Source organism: Equus caballus, chromosome 4 (genome assembly GCF_041296265.1).
Source record: "Equus caballus isolate H_3958 breed thoroughbred chromosome 4, TB-T2T, whole genome shotgun sequence".
In the NCBI taxonomy this organism is placed as follows: domain Eukaryota; kingdom Metazoa; phylum Chordata; class Mammalia; order Perissodactyla; family Equidae; genus Equus; species Equus caballus.
In genome coordinates this window covers 96920423-96942431 of record NC_091687.1, presented here as the reverse complement: position 1 = coordinate 96942431, position 22009 = coordinate 96920423, and the positions used below count along the sequence as shown (strand labels likewise).

The following is a 22009-nucleotide window of genomic DNA, read 5'->3' as shown; positions in this document are numbered from 1 at the left end:
AATGTTAGCTATTAAGTATTTTTACCCAAATATGATGCTTTTTATCTGAAATTTATGAAATAAATTAGGGAGTAAAACTGCAAACCTACTTAGATTAGAAGATCAAATACAATTTATTTGAAAAACGCTCCAATCCAATATTTTCGAAGTTCTTTCAGGGAAAAAAAAATGACATCCCATTTATAAATAGTAGGGGCACTGAAGTGAGTCTACAGGGCCAAACACTACGTGGAAATGACCAAAATGAACTGTTAAGGGTAGAGATCTTAAATGATCCCTTCACAGTACATTTTGGTTGCAAACATTTAGTAATGATCTGACAAATATAACCATATTTGTAAATAATGATCACAAGATTAGTTGGCCATAAAATAAACAAAATCTAGCGACATCGTTTAATACATTTTTAAACTAGAGTCATTCATTTCAACCGTAGAGATAGTTGAGGATGAAAACAAAACAAGCGCCTTCTAAAGTCCATTACACTGTGCCAAAGCAAAACCTGAGCATAACCTCTAAACAAGAGAGAAATTGTTTCCTTAATACTGTTACTCTATCATTTCCCTTTTCAGTTTACTTCTGAAGATCACCAACCCACAACAATAAAAATTACAATTGCCAACAAACCTCTCTCCTATCTCCATTGTTCACTAGTTCCATCAAAGGCATACCTACATATTTTCAATAAAGTTTCTAAAAATTCAAAGCTAAGATCTTTTTCATTATTCTCCAAAAATGACAATAGCCAAGTGCAAAATCCTCCAACTCGGACCTATAAACTAATGATACGCACTCAAGAATATGATGGTAGGCGCCAAATATAACAGGAGAGATACCTTCTCATTCAATTACAATATAAACAAACTCCAGAGAAAACAAAGCTAAAAGGTTCACCAATACCAACACGAGAGAGAAAAATAACAGATAACCCACTTCTCCTTCATTCCTAAAGTAGAATTCTTAGTCCGAAAAATTTCAGATTACTTTTAAATCCCCTTCGATTAAGAAAAATACCCGGCGCTCGCAAGCACATCTCAGCAGCCACAATGCCAAGCAACACAGTGATGAAGATGAGGATGATACTGGAGAGGTTACACAATCTCTCTGCTTCAGATTGGGGGGCGTGTCCCCCAAGGTTTTCTCTTCCTTTCTACCGGAACGACAGCAGGAGCTCCACAAGGAAAACTCAACCACGCAACTTGCAGGGCCCCCAGATTTGGTGTGGGGAACAGAGAAAAGGAGGAAAATCTGAGGTTTCGAAAGGTACACAGGAAAATCGGCTCGGAGCTGCGTTTGGAGCTGGCGCACGAGGGAGGCTGGTGGAGCAGGGTGGGAGCCTCGGCCAACCCTTGGGGGCAGAGGAAAGCAGCACCAACCACCCGTCCACCCGCTCGGCCCCTGCCCCGTCCAGCCCACCCTCTCCGGCGACCCGAGACGCGCAAGGTGGGCGTCGCAAAGTGCAAACCACGGGGGAAGGCCGTCGGGTCCTGAGGCTCCCCGGCTCTAGGGGATGAGGAAGGAATCTTCTGTACCCGTTGTTCTCCGCACAGCAGCAGCTCCGGGTAACTGAACTCCACGCAGCTCTCGTCGGTGGGATCCTTGAGCACCAGCTCCAGGCGCACCGTCTCCCTCGGCGGCCTCGGCTGCGGCTCGGCCCGGGAAGCCGACTCCCGCGGTGGGGGCGGCTGCAAGTGCAGCTGCGGGAGCGGGAGCGGCGGCGGCGGCGGCTCGGGCCGCGGGGGCTCGCGCTGCAGCGACATGGGCGGCTCGGCGCGGCTGACCTCGCGCTGGGGGAGCGGCTTCTCCCGCGGCGGGGGCTGCGCGTCCGACCGCGGGGCAGCCTCCCGTGGGGCCGGCTGCTCCGCCCGGGCCGGCTCGCGGTACGGCTGCGGCTCCAGCCGGGGAGGCTCGCGAGGGTACTCGGGCTCGCGTTCGGCCGCCGGGTACTCGGCCTCGCGCCGCCTCACCGGTGACAGGCTAATAAACGCTACTCGGCGCGGCTCCGCCATCCCCACTGTTCTGGCCCTCTGCCTTCGCTCGAGCCGGCACTCGCTTCTACGCCGAGTTGTTTGCCTGCCCGCCCTTCCTTCTGCTCTCCGTCGCTTTTCTTCCCTCCACCACCCTCAGCCGTCTCCGCCGACGCCACCGTGAGTGCCGACCGTGCCCCCTGCCCCGCCACTACGTTCTGATGGGCTCCACCGCCATCGCCAGGGTCGCCGCAGCCGCCATGTTGGATCCCCCACATAAATAGAAGCAGGCCGCTGAGCGGGCGCATGCGCAGACAGGAGACGCTCGCGTCCACCGTCGTGGCTGTGGCTCAGTTTTCCTCTTTTCCTCCCAACCGTCTGGAGTCCGGGCAGGTCACCGGAAGTGACGTCATGGCAGAACCGGTTTCCTTGGAAACGGAGACGCCATCTGCGCCCTTCCAAAAGGGAGGGGTCTGGGGTTTCCCGAGAAGCTTACTATTCGCACCCGGAAACCAGAGCCGCGCATGGGTCTCCTTCAAGGGCGGGCGTCGGGATGTGCCCGGGACTGACCTAGTCATGGCGCCGGGTCCCGCCTGGCACGTGCCTCCGGCTTTCGGCCCTGAAGAGTTGGGGTTGTCAGCTGGTTATTCAAGGCAGATACCGTGAAAGGGTAGATGGCCGCGCGGCCCGCCGCCGTGCCTGCCGGCCCGGCGCCCACAGCCCGAAGTGTCGGGGGAAGAAAGGAAATGGCTAACTCCAGCCGGACTCGCCCCCGGCTTCCCTCCGCGGAGCGCAACACTGACTCCCACAGGCCTCCCTTTCCTCGACCGACTCCTGTTGCTCTCGCCCTGCCACGTCGTAAAATGCTCAGTAACGTCTGCAGTTGGGAAATTGAACAAGCAAATGAGCAGTTCTGGGCTCGTTCAGAAAACCTTAGCTGTTGAAATCAGTCACAGACAACTTCTCAACAGGGTTTGGTAGTATTTCAGGGGATGCATTGTCTGAAAGTTGAGTGCTAAATGACGCACATGGGATGGGGGAAGAGCGTTGATTGAGACAGCATTGTAGGTACACCTTGATAAACTAATTGCAATTCCTTTTAAAAGGATGAGAATTACTGTCCATTTTAATCTGTTCAATGGAAAGCAATTTTGAGGGCTTGGCCTCTACATCCTGAAGGGAATCCGCACCTTCTGTTGATTCCATTAACCGGATTAACAGTGTTAACACCCATTGATGACTCCTTGAGTCAGTGTGACGTCAGACAAATTCCGAGTAGGTTCAGTTTTTTGCTCTTATTACTTTCCCTATTTGTATAAAGGTGGTGGTGGAATCGATGGTTCTAGAGGTCTCTCCGAGCTCTAAATTGCTATTATTTTTCCTTAGCATTCTGTTTTACCTCCATTATCTTCTTTCCCATTGCTCCTAGTCTGATTCCGCGTTAGGATCTCATTTCTGTATTGTTTTAATAGCACGTAAGTGACCTTTCTCCTGGCAGTCTCTATTCCTGCCAGTCTTGCAATGGGGCTGTATTAATGCTTCTGAAAGACTGGTTTTTATTATATCATTCTCTGTCCTAGCAGCACCTTACCTACAAAGTAAATTCTATACCTTACTTTTACTCATATTCAGTATCCTCCACAGCTTAGTTCAAACAGCAGATTGGTGGTCTAGGCCAAATCGTTTTGCAGGTGTGTTACCCGTCTAACGTTATCTTCTGCTAACTTCTAAGGCATTGAGTGTTTTTCCAACTTTTTGAACCACAATACACAGTAAGAAATAGATTTGACATTGTAACCCATTATACACAAATATATATATTTGAAATACAAGCTTCACAATACTTATTGTGTGGAATAAAGAACAAAGTTCATATAAACATATTTTAGAATACAATGTAGAAACAAATCTTAACATAAAGAGCACAGAAGCAAATTAGTAAAGATTTTATTTAGTGCCATGGAGGTCCTTGCCTGTTGATAGGTTTATTCCAGACCAGAATGCGTGAGGGCAATGCTGCATGCACATCTGGTCGACTATTGAGCCTGATCTTTTCCTTTATTCTTAAAAGGATCAAAATTAAAAATCCTAGTTCACATATAAGGGCGTTGTGAATAGTGATAATGGGAATCCACTTTCTTCTTAGCAATAAATTCTTCTGTAATCTTAATCCAACATGATGATAAATTTCATGTATGGCAATCATTTGTCTGTGTAAATGAAGTACCAAGCCACAGTAATTTATTCTCTTCATAGAACATCAAGTTGAATCCAATTATTTAAGGTTTTGAAAAGCAAATGAATCTTATATACAATTGTTTTTATTTAATATTCCAAATTACCTTCTGTTTTTAGTAGTTTTTAACAATATTTTTGTATCTCAACTATGTTTCCTGATCATATTTGTTGTTCCATCACTTGCAATTCTGTTATAAATTAGATAGTTTAATTTTTATTGACCTAAATGCTATTTTCTAATTCTGAAAATATTTTTCTCTATACAGACAATAACTCCTCTATAAAATTGTTTTGTTACATATCTGGCATAAAAGTGTTATGCAACTTGTAGTGTTAGTACTCTTATCAAGTTGGACTATAACTGCATAATATCATTGATTCTTCTAAACGTCCCGTGGTAATTGAGTTAATATTGTGCTATTGCTAAGAAGGATAGCTTTTAATTTATCAGCTGCTTTTCCACCAAAAACATATGACCATATCCATAAATATTGGATGAAGAAGTTTTTTGGCACTTAATATGACCCATTTCTCTTTTGCCACAACTAATTACAAAGATGGTCTTTCTCATTCATATTTGTGGAACAACTGAGAAACTGTGCCAATAACTTTATACCTTTCTCCTTAAGAACATATTTTATGGGCTTATTGACAAGTTGATCATGCTGTATTTTCAAATGTCCTTTTAATTTTGAACGTACTGAGGTTTCATTTGCAGGAAATGCACTGTATTTTTTTTTCTTTCTTTTTTTTTTTTTGAGGAAAATTAGCTCTGAGCTAATACTGCCAGTCCTCCTCTTTTTTTGCTGAGGAAGACTGGCCCTGAGCTAACATCGTGCCCATCTTCCTCTACTTTGTATGTGGGACACCTACCACAGCATGGCGTGCCAAGCAGTGCCACATCCACACCCGGGATCTGAACCAGCAAACCCCGGGCCGCCGAGAATCAGAACATGCAAACTTAACCAGTGCACCACCGGGCTGGCCCCAGGAGGAAATGCATTGTATTTTTATTCTTAGAATGAGATGTAAAGTCAATGTTTTCTGATTAAACATTTTCCTCAGTATTTTCACTATTTATGCTTCCACATCCAACGCTAAACTTGAACATGCACCTGTATTTTTCAATATATTTTTTCTTCTAATAATAAAGCAACTTCTTTGAAACAATTTATACTAATTTGACTAATAAATTATAGTACACACACATACACAACACACTTGATGACACACCCTTTCTCAAAAACATACTTGAAGTTCCTCATCAGAATTCAATCGAAAATTCTGGGTTTTCTATCAGCAAATAAAATTCTCTTGTACTTTGCTTCATAAATCACAGGTAGTTGTGGTAATACAAAATCAGACTGTACAATGTTATCTGTGCAACAGATTAACCTGGAATTCCAATGAGACACCAGTGCGTGTATCACCCCTCCCTCCCCGACTCTTGCCTTGGATAAGGATTAGTGTGGTGCCCTCTGATATCTTTTATTAAGTCAAATTCTGTTGTAGTCTATTTCATTTGTTTAAAATGCTGCTTGTGACCCTCAAAATTGATTTCACAATCCTCTAAGTGGCTATGATCACCAATTTGAAATGAACAGCCACCTTAGCAGTTAGAAACTGAATAGATGAGAAAAAATTAATTTTGTTACTTTGTGGACTTTTTAGGGGTAGAGCGTGTCTACCTATGTATTCACTGCGAATTTGGAAAATCATGAGTACTGTTACTGAGTAGTGAGGGCCTTTGAGAAGGCTGGGAAGAGGTGGCAGTCAATTCCTGTTGAATGCAAAGTCAGAATATCTTTGTCTAAGATATGAAATTATCTAAGATATCTGAGTCAGCGTTATCTAAGTGTAGTACTATAAGATCAGGCACTGTTTTTGTTTTTGTCATAACTTTTTCATGAATAATTGCTATCTAGAACATCTTCACAACAATTTTGATAATTTTATGAACTCTCAAATCTCATGTTGAAGATTACTGTTCAATGCAAGGTGTGGTAACCTTGCACCTTGGAGAAGAGCACTTGTAGGAAAGGGGCAATTCAACCCCACTCCTTAATGCCTTCTCCATTAGTGTTGAGTCCAAGAGGCGGGCAGCAGGATTCTCACCAACTCCGTCTCCCACCTTCCCCAAAATGAATTTAGGAATAAGGTAAGACAGTTGCCCTCTGGAGTCAAACAATAGGAAAAACTTAATTGCAATAGCAGAGACAAACAGAATCAACAAAACCAGGTAGAAAGGACCACAGTCCAATCTTAGGTCAGTCCTCTCTGAGTAGGGCACATTTGAGTTAAGACCAGAATGTCTTGGGAAGATCCAATTCAAAAACAAGGCAAACGATTCAAGTGGTTTCCCTGGGCTCTTTGCTCTGAAGTCTGCTTTGTCTGATTATCAATATAGCCATCCCAGCTTTCTTATGATTAGTATTTGTGTGGCATATCTTTTTACAGCCCCCCCTTTTTTTTTTTTGCTGAGGAAGATTTGCTCTGAGTTAACATCTATTGCCAATCTTCCCCTTTTTGCTTGAGGAAGATTTGGCCTGAGCTAACATCCATGCCAATCGTCTTCTGTTTTGTATGTGGGTCGCTACCACGTCACAGCTGCCAACAAGTGGTGTAGGTCTATGCCTGGGAACTGAACCCGGGCTGCCAAAGCAGAGCACACCAAACTTAACTACTAGGCCATGGAGCCCCCCCTTTACTTTTTTTATCGTGGTAAAAAACTCGTAACATAAAATTTACCATTGTAGGGGCCAGCCTGGTGGCCCAGCAGTTAAGTGTGCACCCTCCGCTTTGGCAGCCTGGGGTTCGCCGGTTCAGATTCTGGGTGCGGACATGGCACCGCTTAGCACGCCATTCTGTGGTAGGCATCCCACAAATAAAGCAGAGGAAGATGGGCACAGATGTTAGCTCAGGGCCAGTCTTCCTCAGCAAAAAGAAGAGGATTGGCAGCAGATGTTAGCTCAGGGCTGATCTTCCTCAAAAAGAAAAAAAAATTACCATTGTAATCATTTTTAAGTGTACGGTTCAGTGGTGTTAAGTATCTTCACTTTACTATGAAACAGGTCTCCAGAACTTTTGCATCTTGGAGAACTAAAACTCTATACCCATTAAACTCCCTTTTTCCCCCACTCTCCAGCCTCTGGTAACCACCGTTTTACTTTCTGCTGCAATGAATTTGACTGCTTTAGATACTTCAAATAAGTAGAATCATACAGTGTGGAAGCTCAGTGAAGTCCCAACAATGAGTCTTTTTAAGTATTCCAACTGTACCTTGCATGACTTTCTCTGGAGGCAGACATAGCAACTTTCTGGAAGAGGAGTCAACAGACTTTTCCTGGAAAGAGCCAGATCTTAGGCTTTGCAGGCCAAGAGGCAAAGTTGAGACTATTATAGCTACCTTATCACGAGAGAAGCCAAATTTTCCCAAATTTCTTATTGATGAAATTAAAAATACAACAATGACTACAATTTTTTTGTAATACAGATGTACTAATGAGAAGAATAAAATTCTTCTAGAGTGAGAGAACCAGACATTATAAATCCCCTGACATTGTCCAGTAGGAAGTACACACCACCTAAGAAGCCTAAGATTTAAACTTGAATCTACTCAGTCTTTAGATCTATCAATTTAAAGGCAATTTGAGTGCTATAGGAACAAGTTCAACAATGCTATGAGGAAGCAATCTACCAAATTCAGAATGCAGGACATTCCACAACACAAATAACCCAAGTTTCTCCCAAATCAATGGCTTGGGGAAAAGTAGGGAGGGGGTGTCTATTAAAAAAATAAGTGTAAGGCGTATAACAGCTGCATGCAATGCTGGACTTAGTTTGGATCCTAATTCTAGTAAACCACGTTGGTGACAATTGGGGAAATTTGTATAAGGACTGAGTATTAGTTGATATGAAGGAATTATTGATTTTGTTAGGTGCAAACTGAAGATCTCTTCTTTGGTTTTAAAAAAAATATTTTAAAATTATTTTAATGGTCTTTTCCTGATAATATAAGTGACATGCTCATTGTGGAAAAATTGGAAAATACAGAAAGAAAATAAGAATATGAAGTACAGTTACCTAATTCTATCATTTGAAGATAATCATTGTTTACAGTTAGGAGTATTTCCTTCTAGTTATATGTTTATATGTTTTGTTTTGTTTTTACCTCAGGTACACAGGATTGGGTTGGTCGTAATTTTTAGTTCAAGACATATGCTCACCATTGTTTCTCTTTTAACTTTTGATAATTTATCTTTAATAGTATATTTATTTACAGTTTTTTTTTAAGGCATAAACTCCTGTGGCTCACCACCCAACATGGAAAGTAGAACCATAACAATAACCAACCTGTGTGGTCTCACCTCCACCCAGCCCTTCCTCCACCGCTGGTAACCACCATCCTGACTTCTCTGTTCATCTTCCTGCTTCCCTTTTGATTGTATATTTATATTTGAGTTGTCTTCACCTTCTAAAAAGTTACTACAGTAAGCAATATATTGCTGAGATTCATTCATCTTGTTGCAACAGCCTGTAGTTCATTTATTTTGTATAATATTCCAATGTGACTTTACCACAGTTTATTTATCCACTCTCCTTTCCATGGGTATTTGGGTTATTTCCAGGTTTTTCCCACAGACGGTGCTGCAAGGACCATTCTTGTACCTATCTCCTGGTGTACGTGTACAGGAGTATCCCTTGGGCATATACCTAAGAGTGAAATTGTCAAGTCATAGTATGAAACTACAAGTTTACAAATAAGGCCATACTGTTTTTCAAATAACAAATTAACCTCTCTATGGAAATAGATAAAGGGTAGAAACTATTAAAGATTAAACATCTGTAAATATTACTCATGGCTTCATTTATGCTATCATCTGACATAATTGTTTGCTTGTTCTCTACGTAAATTTTACTTCAAGTTTTAGCTTAAGGTTCACTTCCCCCATGTAGACTTTTCTGGTTAACCTATCCCACAATGTTTTCCCCTGTGAATTTCGTCAGTAAATGTATAAGCTGTGCTATCCTATCGTTTCATTGCTTTTACGGTACCTTGAAATTATTCTTTAGGTCACTGTTACCTACATTTTCATCCTAACACACACTTGTACTTTTTAAAACTTGAGTAACATGTCTCAGCTCCACCATATTAGTACCTGCTACTCAGAAACTGGCAAAGGAGAGTATCACTATACGTTTATAGAGGAAATCAAAAATAGAAGGGCAAGTGTGATTATTTAACCATACATAACAGGAAAGACCTGTACATGTTTAGAGAAGCAATGAGATTCCCTTGAAACTTTCGTTGAGCGTAGAGTTTTACCTAAGTTATAGTGCAGAAAACCTACTTCAGAACTCCATGAACAATCAGAGATCGCTAAGAATCGAGTTTTTTCTTCCCCTTAGGGAGTTCATTCGCACAGGTGGACCGTGCATTTTGTATCTCATTGTGTTTCACCCTTTGCTTTGGTTGGTAGGAAGCTTGAAGGTGAATTTCTGGCCCCCCGTTAGCAATTCTGGTATGTAAATGGACTTTCATCTTGGCTTCCTTTACTCTTTTTTTTTTTTAAATTTTGTTTTGAAGGCTTTTTAAAGATTTTATTTTTTCCTTTTTCTCCCCAAAGCCTCCCGGTACATAGTTGTATATTTTTCGTTGTGGGTCCTTCTAGTTGTGGCATGTGGGATGCTGCCTCAGCGTGGTTTGATGAGCAGTACCGTGTCCGTGCCCAGATTCAAACCAACGAAACACTGGGAACTTAACGGCTCGGGCACGGGGCCAGGCCCTCCTTTACTCTTAAACGCCTTCTCTCTACTCATATTTTGTTATATTTATTTTGTTAATTTGTCTCAAATCTTTTCTGGAACACAGGGGGATATTAGTAAATGACCAAATAAATACATGAATACATGAATGAATATACAAAAAAATATGATGAATCAAATCAGATAAAATGCATCCAAAGTTTATGTTCTGGATGCTGAATTCCGTGCTGCCCATTGTCCTCTCAGCCGAGGTTCAGGGAGTAGGGAACTTATTCCCCCCACAGCTGAGGATTGTAGACTGCGTTGCCCTGAGAGGAGCAGCCTGGGCAGGGAACCTGCTGCGTCTGCTTCCTGGCCTCCCCTTTGCCCCGACCACCAGGGCAGTCCCTAGCTGTATTTGGCATTTGGATTTTATTTAAAGAAAAGGTTTTGATGCAATAAAAGTGCAAAGTTGTCTCTACACTACACACTCAATGCACACACATCAGCTAACTGTATTAACCCAGTGCTTTACTGTGAGCTGTCTTACATTCTTCACCTACTCCTGCAGTCCAGAGTCAAGGGAGGTTACAGGCACATCATGCGATCTGTAGCTCTGCTTCTCCGAGAGCATCTCTAAATAGGCAGAATACTTTTTGAACCTTATCATAATTTATACATATAAACCTTAGAAGTATTTTATAGAATGGAGAAGAGAGATGACTACTCATCCAAGTCGTATTAAGACAGTCCTAAATATAGATACTAGTAAATCACTAATTCATTTTGCCATTAGAAAGTAGGTATAACTTTTGGGATATAATACCCACTTGCTTGCAACTTTTATTTTTTTAAGATTGGCACCTGCACTAACAACTGTTGCCAATCTTTTTTTTTTTCCTCCTGCTTTCTCTCCCCAAATCCCCCCAGTATATAGTTGTATATATTTGAGTTATGGGTGCTTTTAGTTGTGGCATGTGGGACACCGCCTCAGCATGGCCTGATGAGCGGTGCCATGTCCGCGCCCAGGATCTGAACCAGTGAAATCCTGGGCCACTGAAGCGGAGCATGTGAACTTAACCACTCGGCCATGGGGCCAGCCCCAGCTTGCAGCTTTTTAAGTGTACCAAGCCATAAAGGAGGAAGACAATCCTCTGGCTTTCGTGTAATTGGACGTATGTTGCATGTGCTGTACACCTGGCAGACGCATGGGTATCTTGCTAGCTGTTGAGTTTCAGGATCCATTTTGATTACTTCTCTCAAATGAGGCAGGAGGTGTCCCATTTACATGGATACAAACATTTCTGCTGCCTTTTTTTCTCTCTCAATACTTTGTTCCTAATGACAACAATCATACGTTATTGTGTTTAGCGGTGTATATTTCTGTTAGACTGAGTTCCTTAAGGGTCAGAACTGTGGTTATTTATCTCCACCTCCCTAGCAACTAGTGTATGATTGGCACACAATAAAATAATTATTAGATAGGAACTAGAATATATGAATAGAATATATGAGGTCAGGTCTCACAAGTCCCCTGCCCTACCAGTTACTATATGTTTAATTATTCAGTCAACAAATATGTGAGAGCTTTCGATGTGTGAGGCGTTGTACTATACACTGGTGATACAGCTTCCGGAATGGGCTGTAACTCAGCCATGACCCAAACCTAATACGACTGAGCAGGAACCACGAGCCCCAGCGGACAGAGCTTCTTAGGGAAGATCTACTTTCCTCTCTCATAAAGAGGAACTTGTGGAGCCCCAAACTGCTTTTCCCCTTCACTCTGGGATCAGGGAAGAAAGGGGAGAAGGCACATGACATATCCAAGACCCACACTCACCACACTCACCAGAATACCATAAGAAGAACCAAATAATAAAGTTTAATTTGAATATATTACATAATAATAATAATTCTTTTGAAGTATAAAAATAATTTAAAAATTTTTTCCACTTGCAAGTAATATTTGCTACAGACTATAAATAGTACATTGATGCTACAAACTGTCCACACCATACTACAGTCCTAAGGCTGGGCCGTCCTCTCTGCTATATCATCACATAGAAGGCAAACAGCCGCGCAATGCTACTCTGCCGTCTTGAGACCCTGCCAAGACGTTTCAGAAGCAGCTATCCCTAATAGCAGAATTGAATGGTATCTCTCTTAAACTAGTCTTTATGGTTTTTGGCTCAATTCTATAGATTAAAAACTTTTTAAAAAATTAGTCTAAAATTCTGGGAATTACCATTTTTGGACTATCTGTAGTTTTTCAAAAGACAGGAAAATGGCAGGGAGAAGCTAGAGTGTTAAGTTCAGTGAAAGCTCATTTAAAAGCAAATCACCATCAATGGAAAAGCTTTTCAAGTATAAGAAATTTGAAAATAATAGCTATTAAGTGGAAGACAAATCCATTGCCAAAAGCCAGTAAGGAGTTCCATCTGTCTTTTTCCACTACTATGTTTCCTAATATTTTAAGTGAGGTAAGTAAGAATCACAAGAAAGATTCTAAAAATTGTAGCAGGTTCTGCCCAGATCCGACCCACCTAGTATCTTAGACACTGAGAACCAATTATTGAAAAAGTAGGAACAACATAGCAAGGAAACAGAGAAACTTTGGCATATGAAAAATGATGTAATTTTGTTTTCTAAAATTCACTTATTCAGGCCAGTTTCTTGTGATGTGTGCTCTGCACTGATCAGACCCAGGTCCAAGGTAAAAGATGGGGAACTGGCCGTCTTTCCGAGGAGCGCCGAAAGCACCCCTTCAACTGTCCAGAAGGCAAAGGCTCTCTGTGCCCACTGATCTTCCCCCTCAGCTGCCTTGACTCCTGCTGTGTGTACAGCTTCTCCAGCCACAGTGGATGGTGGGGCTCTGGGTGGGACAACTGAGGCAGCCTTACAGGAATTCTTCCGTCTTTAGTGCTTTAGGGAATTTCGACTTTTTTCAGTTCTCATGCTGGATAGCGATGGCTCTGTACTTTCTACACCTGTAATACTGGCTACCTTAAACTAATAGAAAAAATTATATGGTGTAGAAACAAAGGTAATCTAGTACGTAAAAACATGTAAGTCTATCTTCTGAAAATAGGTTGTGAGCCTCAAAATGCTCAATTGTATAATAGGTTCATGTTGTGAGAGCTCAGAAACATGAGGCTAGCACATGACTTAGGACAGAGAATCCAGCCATTAGGAGGTCCCTCAAAGGGCTCACACAATCCATGTCTATTATCATTACATTAATGAATGGCCACAATGCATATATGTAATCTTTGCAGCCTTAACTTCAAAATTGATCTTTATTCAGGAAGATACATGAAGAAAAAACCTAACTCGTTTTGTTACCTAAAATGTAATGAAGTGGCTAATGAGATTTGTACACTTTGTTTCCTGAATATCTTTAAATGTACCGCAGAGACTTTTTTCCTAGTACTCACTTTTTAAACAACTGCAATACTCATGTTACTCCATTGTAACATGTTGTTATCATCAAGAATTCAATTACGCAAAGAGTATTCCCATAAGCCTATTATCTATTAATGACTGGACAGTCTGATAAAGGATCTTACTGCCATTCTTAGAATCACATGGCTATTTATAACCACTGCTCTCCCAAGATTCAAAGAAGCATTACAAAACTCTATGGAATTCCCCAGTAAAATGGGATAATGTACATGGATGGCTAAAATTAAGATGATAGAATGACGGTGACTCTTGAGCATTAAAGGCATTTGTTATTGCAGCCAGGAGAAAATGCTGTGGAATGCTAATATAAAAAATGTTATGCCATTCTCCTCAAAGTCAGTCAATTACAGTATAAGAGGACTCTGAGTATTTCTGGAAGAAAGGCACCAGACAAGTCCAAAGTCTTATTGCTAGTCAGATCATACAGGAGCCACAACACAGACTGTGGCTCCTAGTCCAGCCAGGAGGCTAGGTCTAAGCAAGCCAGCCACTGATCTGGAGGCTCGAAGAACAAGGAAGGAAAGGTCAATAAAACAGAGCCCTGCATCCTACATGAAACTTGAGGAAAGTGATTTCCAAGTTTATGTCAAAGCCGTGACTGTTCCCAAGGACTCTGGAGCTCCTTTAGACAGGCACTCTGTTCTCCTTGGCCCATTTTTTCATGATCCGGATGATGTACTCTACTTGGGTGTTACCCGTGCTTCTCAGTAAATGGAGCACTTCTCGAAGGGTCTCTCTGAGGAAAAGATTTGAAAGGACAAAGTGTTTCAATAAAGAATGCAAATTAACAAGTAAAATAAACTCATAATAGTTCTTTATATACTGCTTATAGGGCATTTTTGGAAATAGGCTCTTTCACTGTGTACAAACTTCCTAGGCTTTTATTCTTATGGTGGCACAGTAAAATGGAAACTGAAATCCTTCTCACCAACACAAGTTTTCCTTGCTTACTTACACTATCTATATACATGCTATTAATCTTTGTCCTAATATGACATAAATATTTTCATTTCTATGCTTCTTCTGCATGGCAGAGTAGAAAGAGGAGCTAGGTTGAAAGAGTGGGTTCAGCTTCTAGCTCCATGCTAACAAGTCACTTAACTCGTCTGAGTCCCCGATTTCTCCTGTTTAAGGTGATAATCACCTTAAACTGGGTGTCACTGGCATATAGATAAAATTTTATAAAGCCAGAGGAATAGATGATTTCTTCAAGAAAAATAATTTATTAATAAATATAGAAGAAAGGAAAGTTAAGAACCAAGATTTGGTAAGTGCCCAGTATTTATGTTTTAAGTAATTTAAATTTAGTTAAAATTAAAACTCATGTTTTAAATAATGCATACTAAAACTTTCCTATTACCTTATCAAATCTATAGGTGACTGCTTATTGATCCTCTTCCCTAAGAGTTCCCTCATATTTTCCACTTTTTTCCCCTCAAGTATCCTCTTTTTCCTAACCAAATTCTTTTAAACTTTTACTTAGGATTGGAAGTAGATATAAGTCACGTAGTAATTTTTGATAGATTATTTACTTACAATAATCACATCTCCTATTCATACATTAGTAACAAACAGATTCCATGAAGTTATTTTTAGAAAACTTAATTTAGTTTTAAGTATTTAAATTTTTGTTACAATTTGAGCTATATGCCATTTAATTTTATGTATCCTAATATCTCAGTATTTCCTGGAATATAAGAGGGAAGAAGAAAAAAAAAGAATTATCAACCACACTCACTCCATTCCTAATTCTTTGAGGCCTAAACTAAAAGACACAAGAAAAAGAAAACAGGTCAAAGAGGAGAAGAGATTGAAAAAGACTTGGTTTATGAAAATTGCCATTCATTTGGAGCCAAATCTATATCTTGTTCTTGTGTTTGAGAGCTGTAGCATACTCTATGTCCCCAGGACATATGATTTAGAATGATCTGATTTACAAAATAAAAAATTTTTGGAGGAAAAGGTCAGATAGAAATATAAAAAGTCTTAACCTTTTATTCATCATTCTAAAGCATCATTAAAATTTTGAGTTTTCAGAAGATGTCACCCAAGAAAACAATTCCTTTCCCTCACAGGCCAGCAAATGAACAGAGGGAGGGCTCTCGTCTGCTTACTTACTTGGGTTCTCTCCCAGCTAAGATCATCTGGAAGATGCCTACACAGGCACCCCTCTTGCCTTCCCAGTATTCAGGGTTGGGATCCAGCCTCTCTAAGACATCGAATGCTTTGGCTGAATAGTAAAACTGGCCCATCTGAATAAAAGAAAGTGTTGTGGTAACACTTGTAGTCAAAAGGTCGCACAGAATGAAACTAAATGTAAAGATACCATGAAACAGAACTGTATGAAACAAGTGCATGGGTAATGACAACATTTTCAGTTAGCAAATTAGATACATTTCAATTCTTTATTAAAACAAGAAGAAGGAAAATCACAGTCTGGGTACACAGGTTCAATTTAAATCAACTTACCTTCATTCAATTTTCAGTAATATGACATTTTTTTCTACATATAGTCGTTATGCTATAATCAACACGTTTGTCATTTCTTTTAATTGTAGTCTAATCTTTAGGATAAACTCTGACGACTGCGATTTGAGCTGATCATTTTTCAAGTTTCCTCAATACATTCTGTAGATGACTACTATCATTCATTTTATGCCTTTTTTTTTCCTTAAAGATTGACACCTGAGCTAACAACTGTTGCCAGTCTTCTTTTATTTTTTCTGCTTTTTCTCTCCAAATCCCCCCAGTACATAGTTGTATATTTTAGTTGTGGGTCCTTCTAGTTGTGGCATGTGGGACACAGCCTCAGCGTGGCTTGATGAGCAGTGCCATGTCCGCGCCCAGGATCTGAACCAGCAAAACCCTGGCTGCTGAAGCGGAGCACGTGAACCTAACCACTCAGCCACAGGGCCAGCCCCTATGCTAACTTGATCACATTCAAACCAAGAGGATGGTCTTTCCCTGACCTTGTTCCTAAATTCTCAGACTGCCTAGATGTATACTGACCACTACTCTAAACATTGAATCTTTTAAGTATTTAATTCATTTTGACAGACCTCTTTCTCAAATATACGACATTTCCTTGGCCTTGTAGAGCATGTTGAATACCACTAAATTTTGCTTAAATGAGTTTTCTTGATTGGCACTCGTAAATGTATAGTGTTACCAATTTCACTGAAGGCTTCAAATTGCTGGGCAATCCTCCTTCCTCAGTGTGGCTCAGTTTCCTCTCCACTCCTGTAAACAGTTGTTCTAAGCCTTTGCCAATTTCCTTAGGATCTCTATGGCATTCTTAGATTTTTCTGTATTTCAGAGGGAAAGCACAACTTTCCTCCCTTCAGTTCAAATTGTACTTACACTTTCATCCATCCTTCCCTTTTTTCTGCCTATCTCACAGGAAGAAGTGTTCTTATTACTTTTTAAGGTTAATCCTTCTTCCTAAGTTCTCTTAAAATTTGTGTGTGTGTAAAATAACACATATAGAATGTTTCATGCAAAATAAATGTACAGTTTAATGACTACAGCCATACCTCATTTTACTGAACTTTGCTTTATTGTACTCCACAGATATCGCATTTTTTACAAACTGAAGATTTGTGGCAACCCTCATTGAGCAAGTCTATCGGTGTCACTTTTCCAACAATATTTGCTTACTTCATGTCCCTGTGTCACATTTTCATAATTTTTTTTTTTGGTGAAGAAGATTGGCCCTGAGCTAACATCTGTCGCCAATCTTCCTCTTTTTGCTTGAGGAAGACTGTCCCTGAGCTAATACCCATGCCAATCTTCCTCTACTTTATATGTGGAACGCTGCCGCAGCATGGCTTGACGAGCGGTGTGAAGGTCCATGTCCAAGATCCAAACCCATGAACCCCGGGCTGCCAAAGTGAACTGCATGAACTTAACCACTACACCACCAGGTGGACCCCACATTTTGGTAATTCTTTCAATATTTCCAACTTTTTCATTATATTTGTTATGGTGATCTGTGATCAGTGATCTTTGATGTTACTATGGCAATTGTTTTGGGGTACCATGAACTGTGCCCATATAAGACAGCAAACTTAATAAATGTCATGTGTGTTCTGACTGCTCCACCAGCTGGCTGTTCTCCCATCTCTCTCCCTCTCCTCAGGCTTCCCTATTCCAAGACACAATAATATTGAAATTAGGCCAATTAATAACCCTACATGGCCCTAAGTGTTCAAAGGAACAGTTACACGTCTCTCACTTTAAATCAAAAGCTAGCAATGACTAAGCTTAGTGAGGGAGGCATGTCGAAAGCTGAGACAGGCTGAAAGCTAGGCCTCTTGTGCCAAACACTTAGCCAAGCTGTGAATGCAACGGCAAAGTTCTTGAAGGAAATTAAAAGTGCTACTCCAGTAAACACATGAATGATAAGAAGGCGAAACAGCCTTATTGCCGATATGGAGAAAGTTTTAGTGGTCTGGATAGAAGATCAAATCAGCCACAGCATTCTCTTAAGCCAAAGTCTAATCCAAAGCAAGGCCCAAACTCTTCAATTCTATGACGGCTGAGAGAGGTAAGGAAGCTGCAGGAGAAAAGTTTGAAGTTAGCAGAGGTTGGTTCATGAGGTTTAAGGAAAGAAGCCATCTCCATAGCATAAAAGTGCAAGGTGAAGCAGCAAGTGCTGATGGAGAAGCTGCAGCAAGTTATCCAGAAGATCTAGCTGAGATTATTAACGAAGGTGGCTACACTAAACAACGGATTTTAAATGTAGACAAATCAGCCTTATATTGGAAGAAGATGCCATCTAGACTTTCACAGCTAGAGAAGAGATGTCAATGCCTGACTTCAAAGGTTCAAAGGACAGGCTGACTCTCTTGTTAGGGACCAATGCAGCTGGTGACCTTAAGTTGAAGCCAATGCTCATTTATAATTCTGAAAATCCTAAGGCCCTTAAGAATTATGCTACATCTACTCTGCCTGTGCTCTATAAACGAAACAACAAAGTCTGGACGACAGCACATCTGTTTACAACATGATTGACTGAATATTTTAAGGCCACCGTTGAGACCTACTGTTCAGAAAAAAAGATTTCTTTCAAAATATTACTGCTCATTGACAATGCACCTGGTCACCCAAGAGCTCTGATGGAGATGTACTAGATTAACATTATTTTCAGGCCTGCCAACACAACATCCATTCTGCAGCCCCTGGATCAAGGAGTAATTTCAACTCCCAAGTGTTATTATTTAAGAAAAACATTTTGTAAGGCTATAGCTGCTAAAGATAATGATTCCTCTGATGGATCTGGGCAAAGTAAATTGAAAACCTTCTGGAAAGGATTCACCATTCTACATGTCATTAAGAAAATTCCTGATTCATGTGAAGAGGTTAAAATATCAACATTAACAGGAGTTTGGAAGAAGTTGATTCCAACCCTCATGGATGACTTTGAGGGGTTCAAGACTTCAGGGGAGGAAGTAACTGCAAATGTGGTAGAAATAGGAAGAGAACTAGAATTAGAAGTGGAGCCTGAAGATGTGACTGAATTGCTGCAATCTCATGATAAAACTATAGCAGATGAGGAGTTGCTCCTTATGGATGAGCCAAGAAAGTGGTTTCTTGAGATGGAATCTACTCCTGGCGAAGATGCTGTGAAGACTGTTGAAATGACAACAAAGGATTTAGAATATTACATAAACTTAGTTGATAAAGCAGTGGCAGGGTTTGAGAGAAGTGACTCAAATTTTGAAAGAAGTTCTCCTGTGGGTAAAATGCTATCAAACAGCATCACGTGCTACAGGGAAATCGTTTGTAAAAGAAAGAGTCAATAGATGTGGCAAACTTCACTGTTATTTTAAGAAATTGCCAGAGCCACCGCAGCTTCAGCAACCACCACCCTGATCACCCTGACCTATGAAATGCAATCAGGCTTGTCATCACAGTACCTTTTTATTAGTGAGTAGTATTCCATGCAAACCACAGTTGTTTAACCATTCTCCTACTGAAGGACACTTGATTGCTTCTAGTTTTGGACTGGTACAAATAAAGCTGCTGTTGACATTTGCGAATAGGTATTTGTGTGGATATAGTTTTCATTTCTCTCGGATATATGCCAGGAGTGTGACTACTGGGCTTTATGGTAAGCATATATTTGTCTGTTAAAGAAACTGCCTATTTCATGGTATATCTTTTTCCATCCTTTTACTTTCAACCTATTTATATCATTAAATTTGAAGTGAATTTCCTGTAGAGAGCACATAGTTGGGTCATGGTTTTTATCCACTTTGTCAATATCTGTCTTTTAATTGGTGTATTTAGACCATTTACATTTAATGCAATTATTGCTATGTTAGGACTTAATTCTGCCATTTTTTCCTATTTGTCTTTTCTGTTTTTCCTGCACAGGACATCGTACATGTGTCTGCAGTTTGCAGCTAGAGAAAGTCATGACTGTGCAATCTGCACAGAGGGAAGACAAGAAAGTCTATGCTTGACCTCTCTAGTCTTTGTCTATACGTATCTTTTTCTTGCTTTCTCCATATTACAATAAACCTTAGCCGTGAGTATAACTTTACGTTGAGTCATATGAGTCCTCCCAGTGAATCACCAAACTAGCGTGTGGTCGTGGGACCAGAGACACTAGGCAATGCCAAACTGTTTTTCAAGGTCATTATCTTCCTTTGATCTTACCCCATCCTCGGCTCATCTCCTTTAGCACCTTATTCCATCAAAAATTGCTCCTACTCTCTTGGATCTTTAATCTCCTTGGTCAGTGGCTCCTTTTCCTCTGCCTAAAGATACACTCTTATTCCCTATTCTAAAAGAAAAAACCTCTCTCTCCACTTGCAAAAATAAATCCCTACCAAAAAATCCCTAACCTTGTTTTCCCTTTAAGTTAGCAGCACATTTTTCTCCTTATACTCATCATCAAATTTTTTAAGACTGTGCTCTACATTACACTCACTGGATCTGCTTTCCAATATGATTTTCTTCTCTATCTACTGTTTTCTCAAGCCCCATGCAATTCCATCTAGTTGCAGATTTGACATTCTCCTTCCTTGGCGTTTGATAAAACAGAAACAAGAAAAGAGTAATGAAAAGCACTTTTTTTCCTCTCTCCTGGTTCTTTCCTGTCCTTTCTGTTCATCTTCATTCTCTGTCTCTTTCACTGATTCTTCTTTCTATTTCCATCCCTTAAATACTAGTGTTCCACATGGCTCCACACCCCATTCACTGGTTAATCTCATTCTCTCCCATACTCTGCTGGTACTACTGCTGCTACCACTACTACTACTACCACCACCACCACCACCAGTAACTACTGTTGACTTCTAAAACCACATCTCTAATCCCGACCTCTCACATCAACAACTGAGCTCCAGGCTCACGTGATAAGTTCCCACATGTAATATTTCTGTCTGGGAGCCTCAAACACACTTCAGATTTAATACACCTAAAACTGAACTAAATTCCTGTCTCTTAATGTTTTCTTTCCCTCTGCCTCCCCAAACTCACTAACATCATTGTCATCCACCAAGTCATGTTAAACATTTTCAAGTTTCATATGTTTTAAAACCTTTTCCATGGACGGTGATTCACTTCATTTTTATAATGATTCACTTTGAAATGAGCTATTACTGATTAATTTAACGCTACATTCTCTCTCTTTCTTTTTTTTTTTTTTTTTTTGCTGAGGAAGATTCACCTGAACTAACATCTGTTGCCAATCTTCCTCTATTTTGTATATGAGCAGCCATCACAGCATGGCCACTGATAGATGAGTGCTGTAGGTCCACACCTGGGAACCAAACTGGGGCTGCCAAAGTGGAGCACGCTGAACTTAACCACTAGGCCGCCAGAGCTGGCCATCACTAGACTCTCTTTACCTGACATTTTCCCATCTTTTGGACAGGAAGAAATACTCTAAAAATAGGCATTTTTGGAATTTGAGGCTACTTTTTTTTTTTCTGAGGAAGTTTAGCCCTGAGCTAACTGCTGCCAATCCTCCTCTTTTTTCTGAGGAAGAATGGCCCTGAGCTAACATCTGTGCCCATCTTCCTTTACTTTATATGTGGGTCGCCTACCACAGCATGGCTTGCCAAGGGGGGCTATGTCCACACCTGGGATCCGAACTGGTGAACCCCGGGCCACCAAAGCAGAATGTGCGCAGTATTGTACTGTAGTATTCTCCAAGGTTTAGTTTGCAACTCTTTTTTTCCCCTCTCCAAAGCCCCCGTACATAGTTGTATATTCTAGTTGTAAGTCCTTCTAGTTCTTTTATGTGAGTCACCACCACAGCATGGCTACTGGCAGATGAGTCATGTGGTTCTGCGCCGAGGAACGGAACCCAGGCCACCAAAGCGGAGCATCCCAAACTTTAACAGGCCATCAGGGCTGGCTCTGCAACTCTCTACTCCTCTCACTTTACTTCCTTACTTGGGTAATCTCACTGTTTTCCAGGACTTCAATTACTATTGAAATGGTGATGATTTCTCCAAATCTATGTCTCTATATGTCAGAGAACATCTTTTTTGAGATTCAGAACCAAACTTCCAACTACCAGATGAATATCTCTACCTGAATGGTAATCTAAAGATTCACAGCCTTTAGAAATCTAAAACCTC

At 40.7% G+C, this 22009-nt stretch overlaps 2 protein-coding genes across 8 annotated transcripts in view; both read right to left on the bottom strand.

Moving 5' to 3' along the window:
• UBN2 (ubinuclein 2) overlaps positions 1-5369 on the bottom strand; it is an 89695-nt gene extending 84326 nt beyond the window's left edge. For all 5 annotated transcript variants that reach the window (XM_023639790.2, XM_014739249.3, XM_023639789.2 and 2 more), the window contains exon 1: positions 1533-5369. In XM_023639790.2, coding sequence (XP_023495558.1) covers positions 1533-2009 — 477 coding nt within the window. In that variant the 5' untranslated portion in view covers positions 2010-5369. The remainder of the gene's footprint in view (positions 1-1532) is intronic.
• A 6435-nt stretch (positions 5370-11804) lies between these two features.
• The window catches only part of IFT56 (intraflagellar transport 56), a 59113-nt gene continuing 48908 nt past the window's right edge, over positions 11805-22009 (bottom strand). For all 3 annotated transcript variants that reach the window (XM_005609441.4, XM_001496808.7, XM_070265944.1), the window contains 2 exons: positions 15531-15664; positions 11805-14148 (listed from right to left, as the gene is read on the bottom strand). In XM_005609441.4, coding sequence (XP_005609498.1) covers positions 14037-14148; positions 15531-15664 — 246 coding nt within the window. In that variant the 3' untranslated portion in view covers positions 11805-14036. The remainder of the gene's footprint in view (positions 14149-15530; positions 15665-22009) is intronic.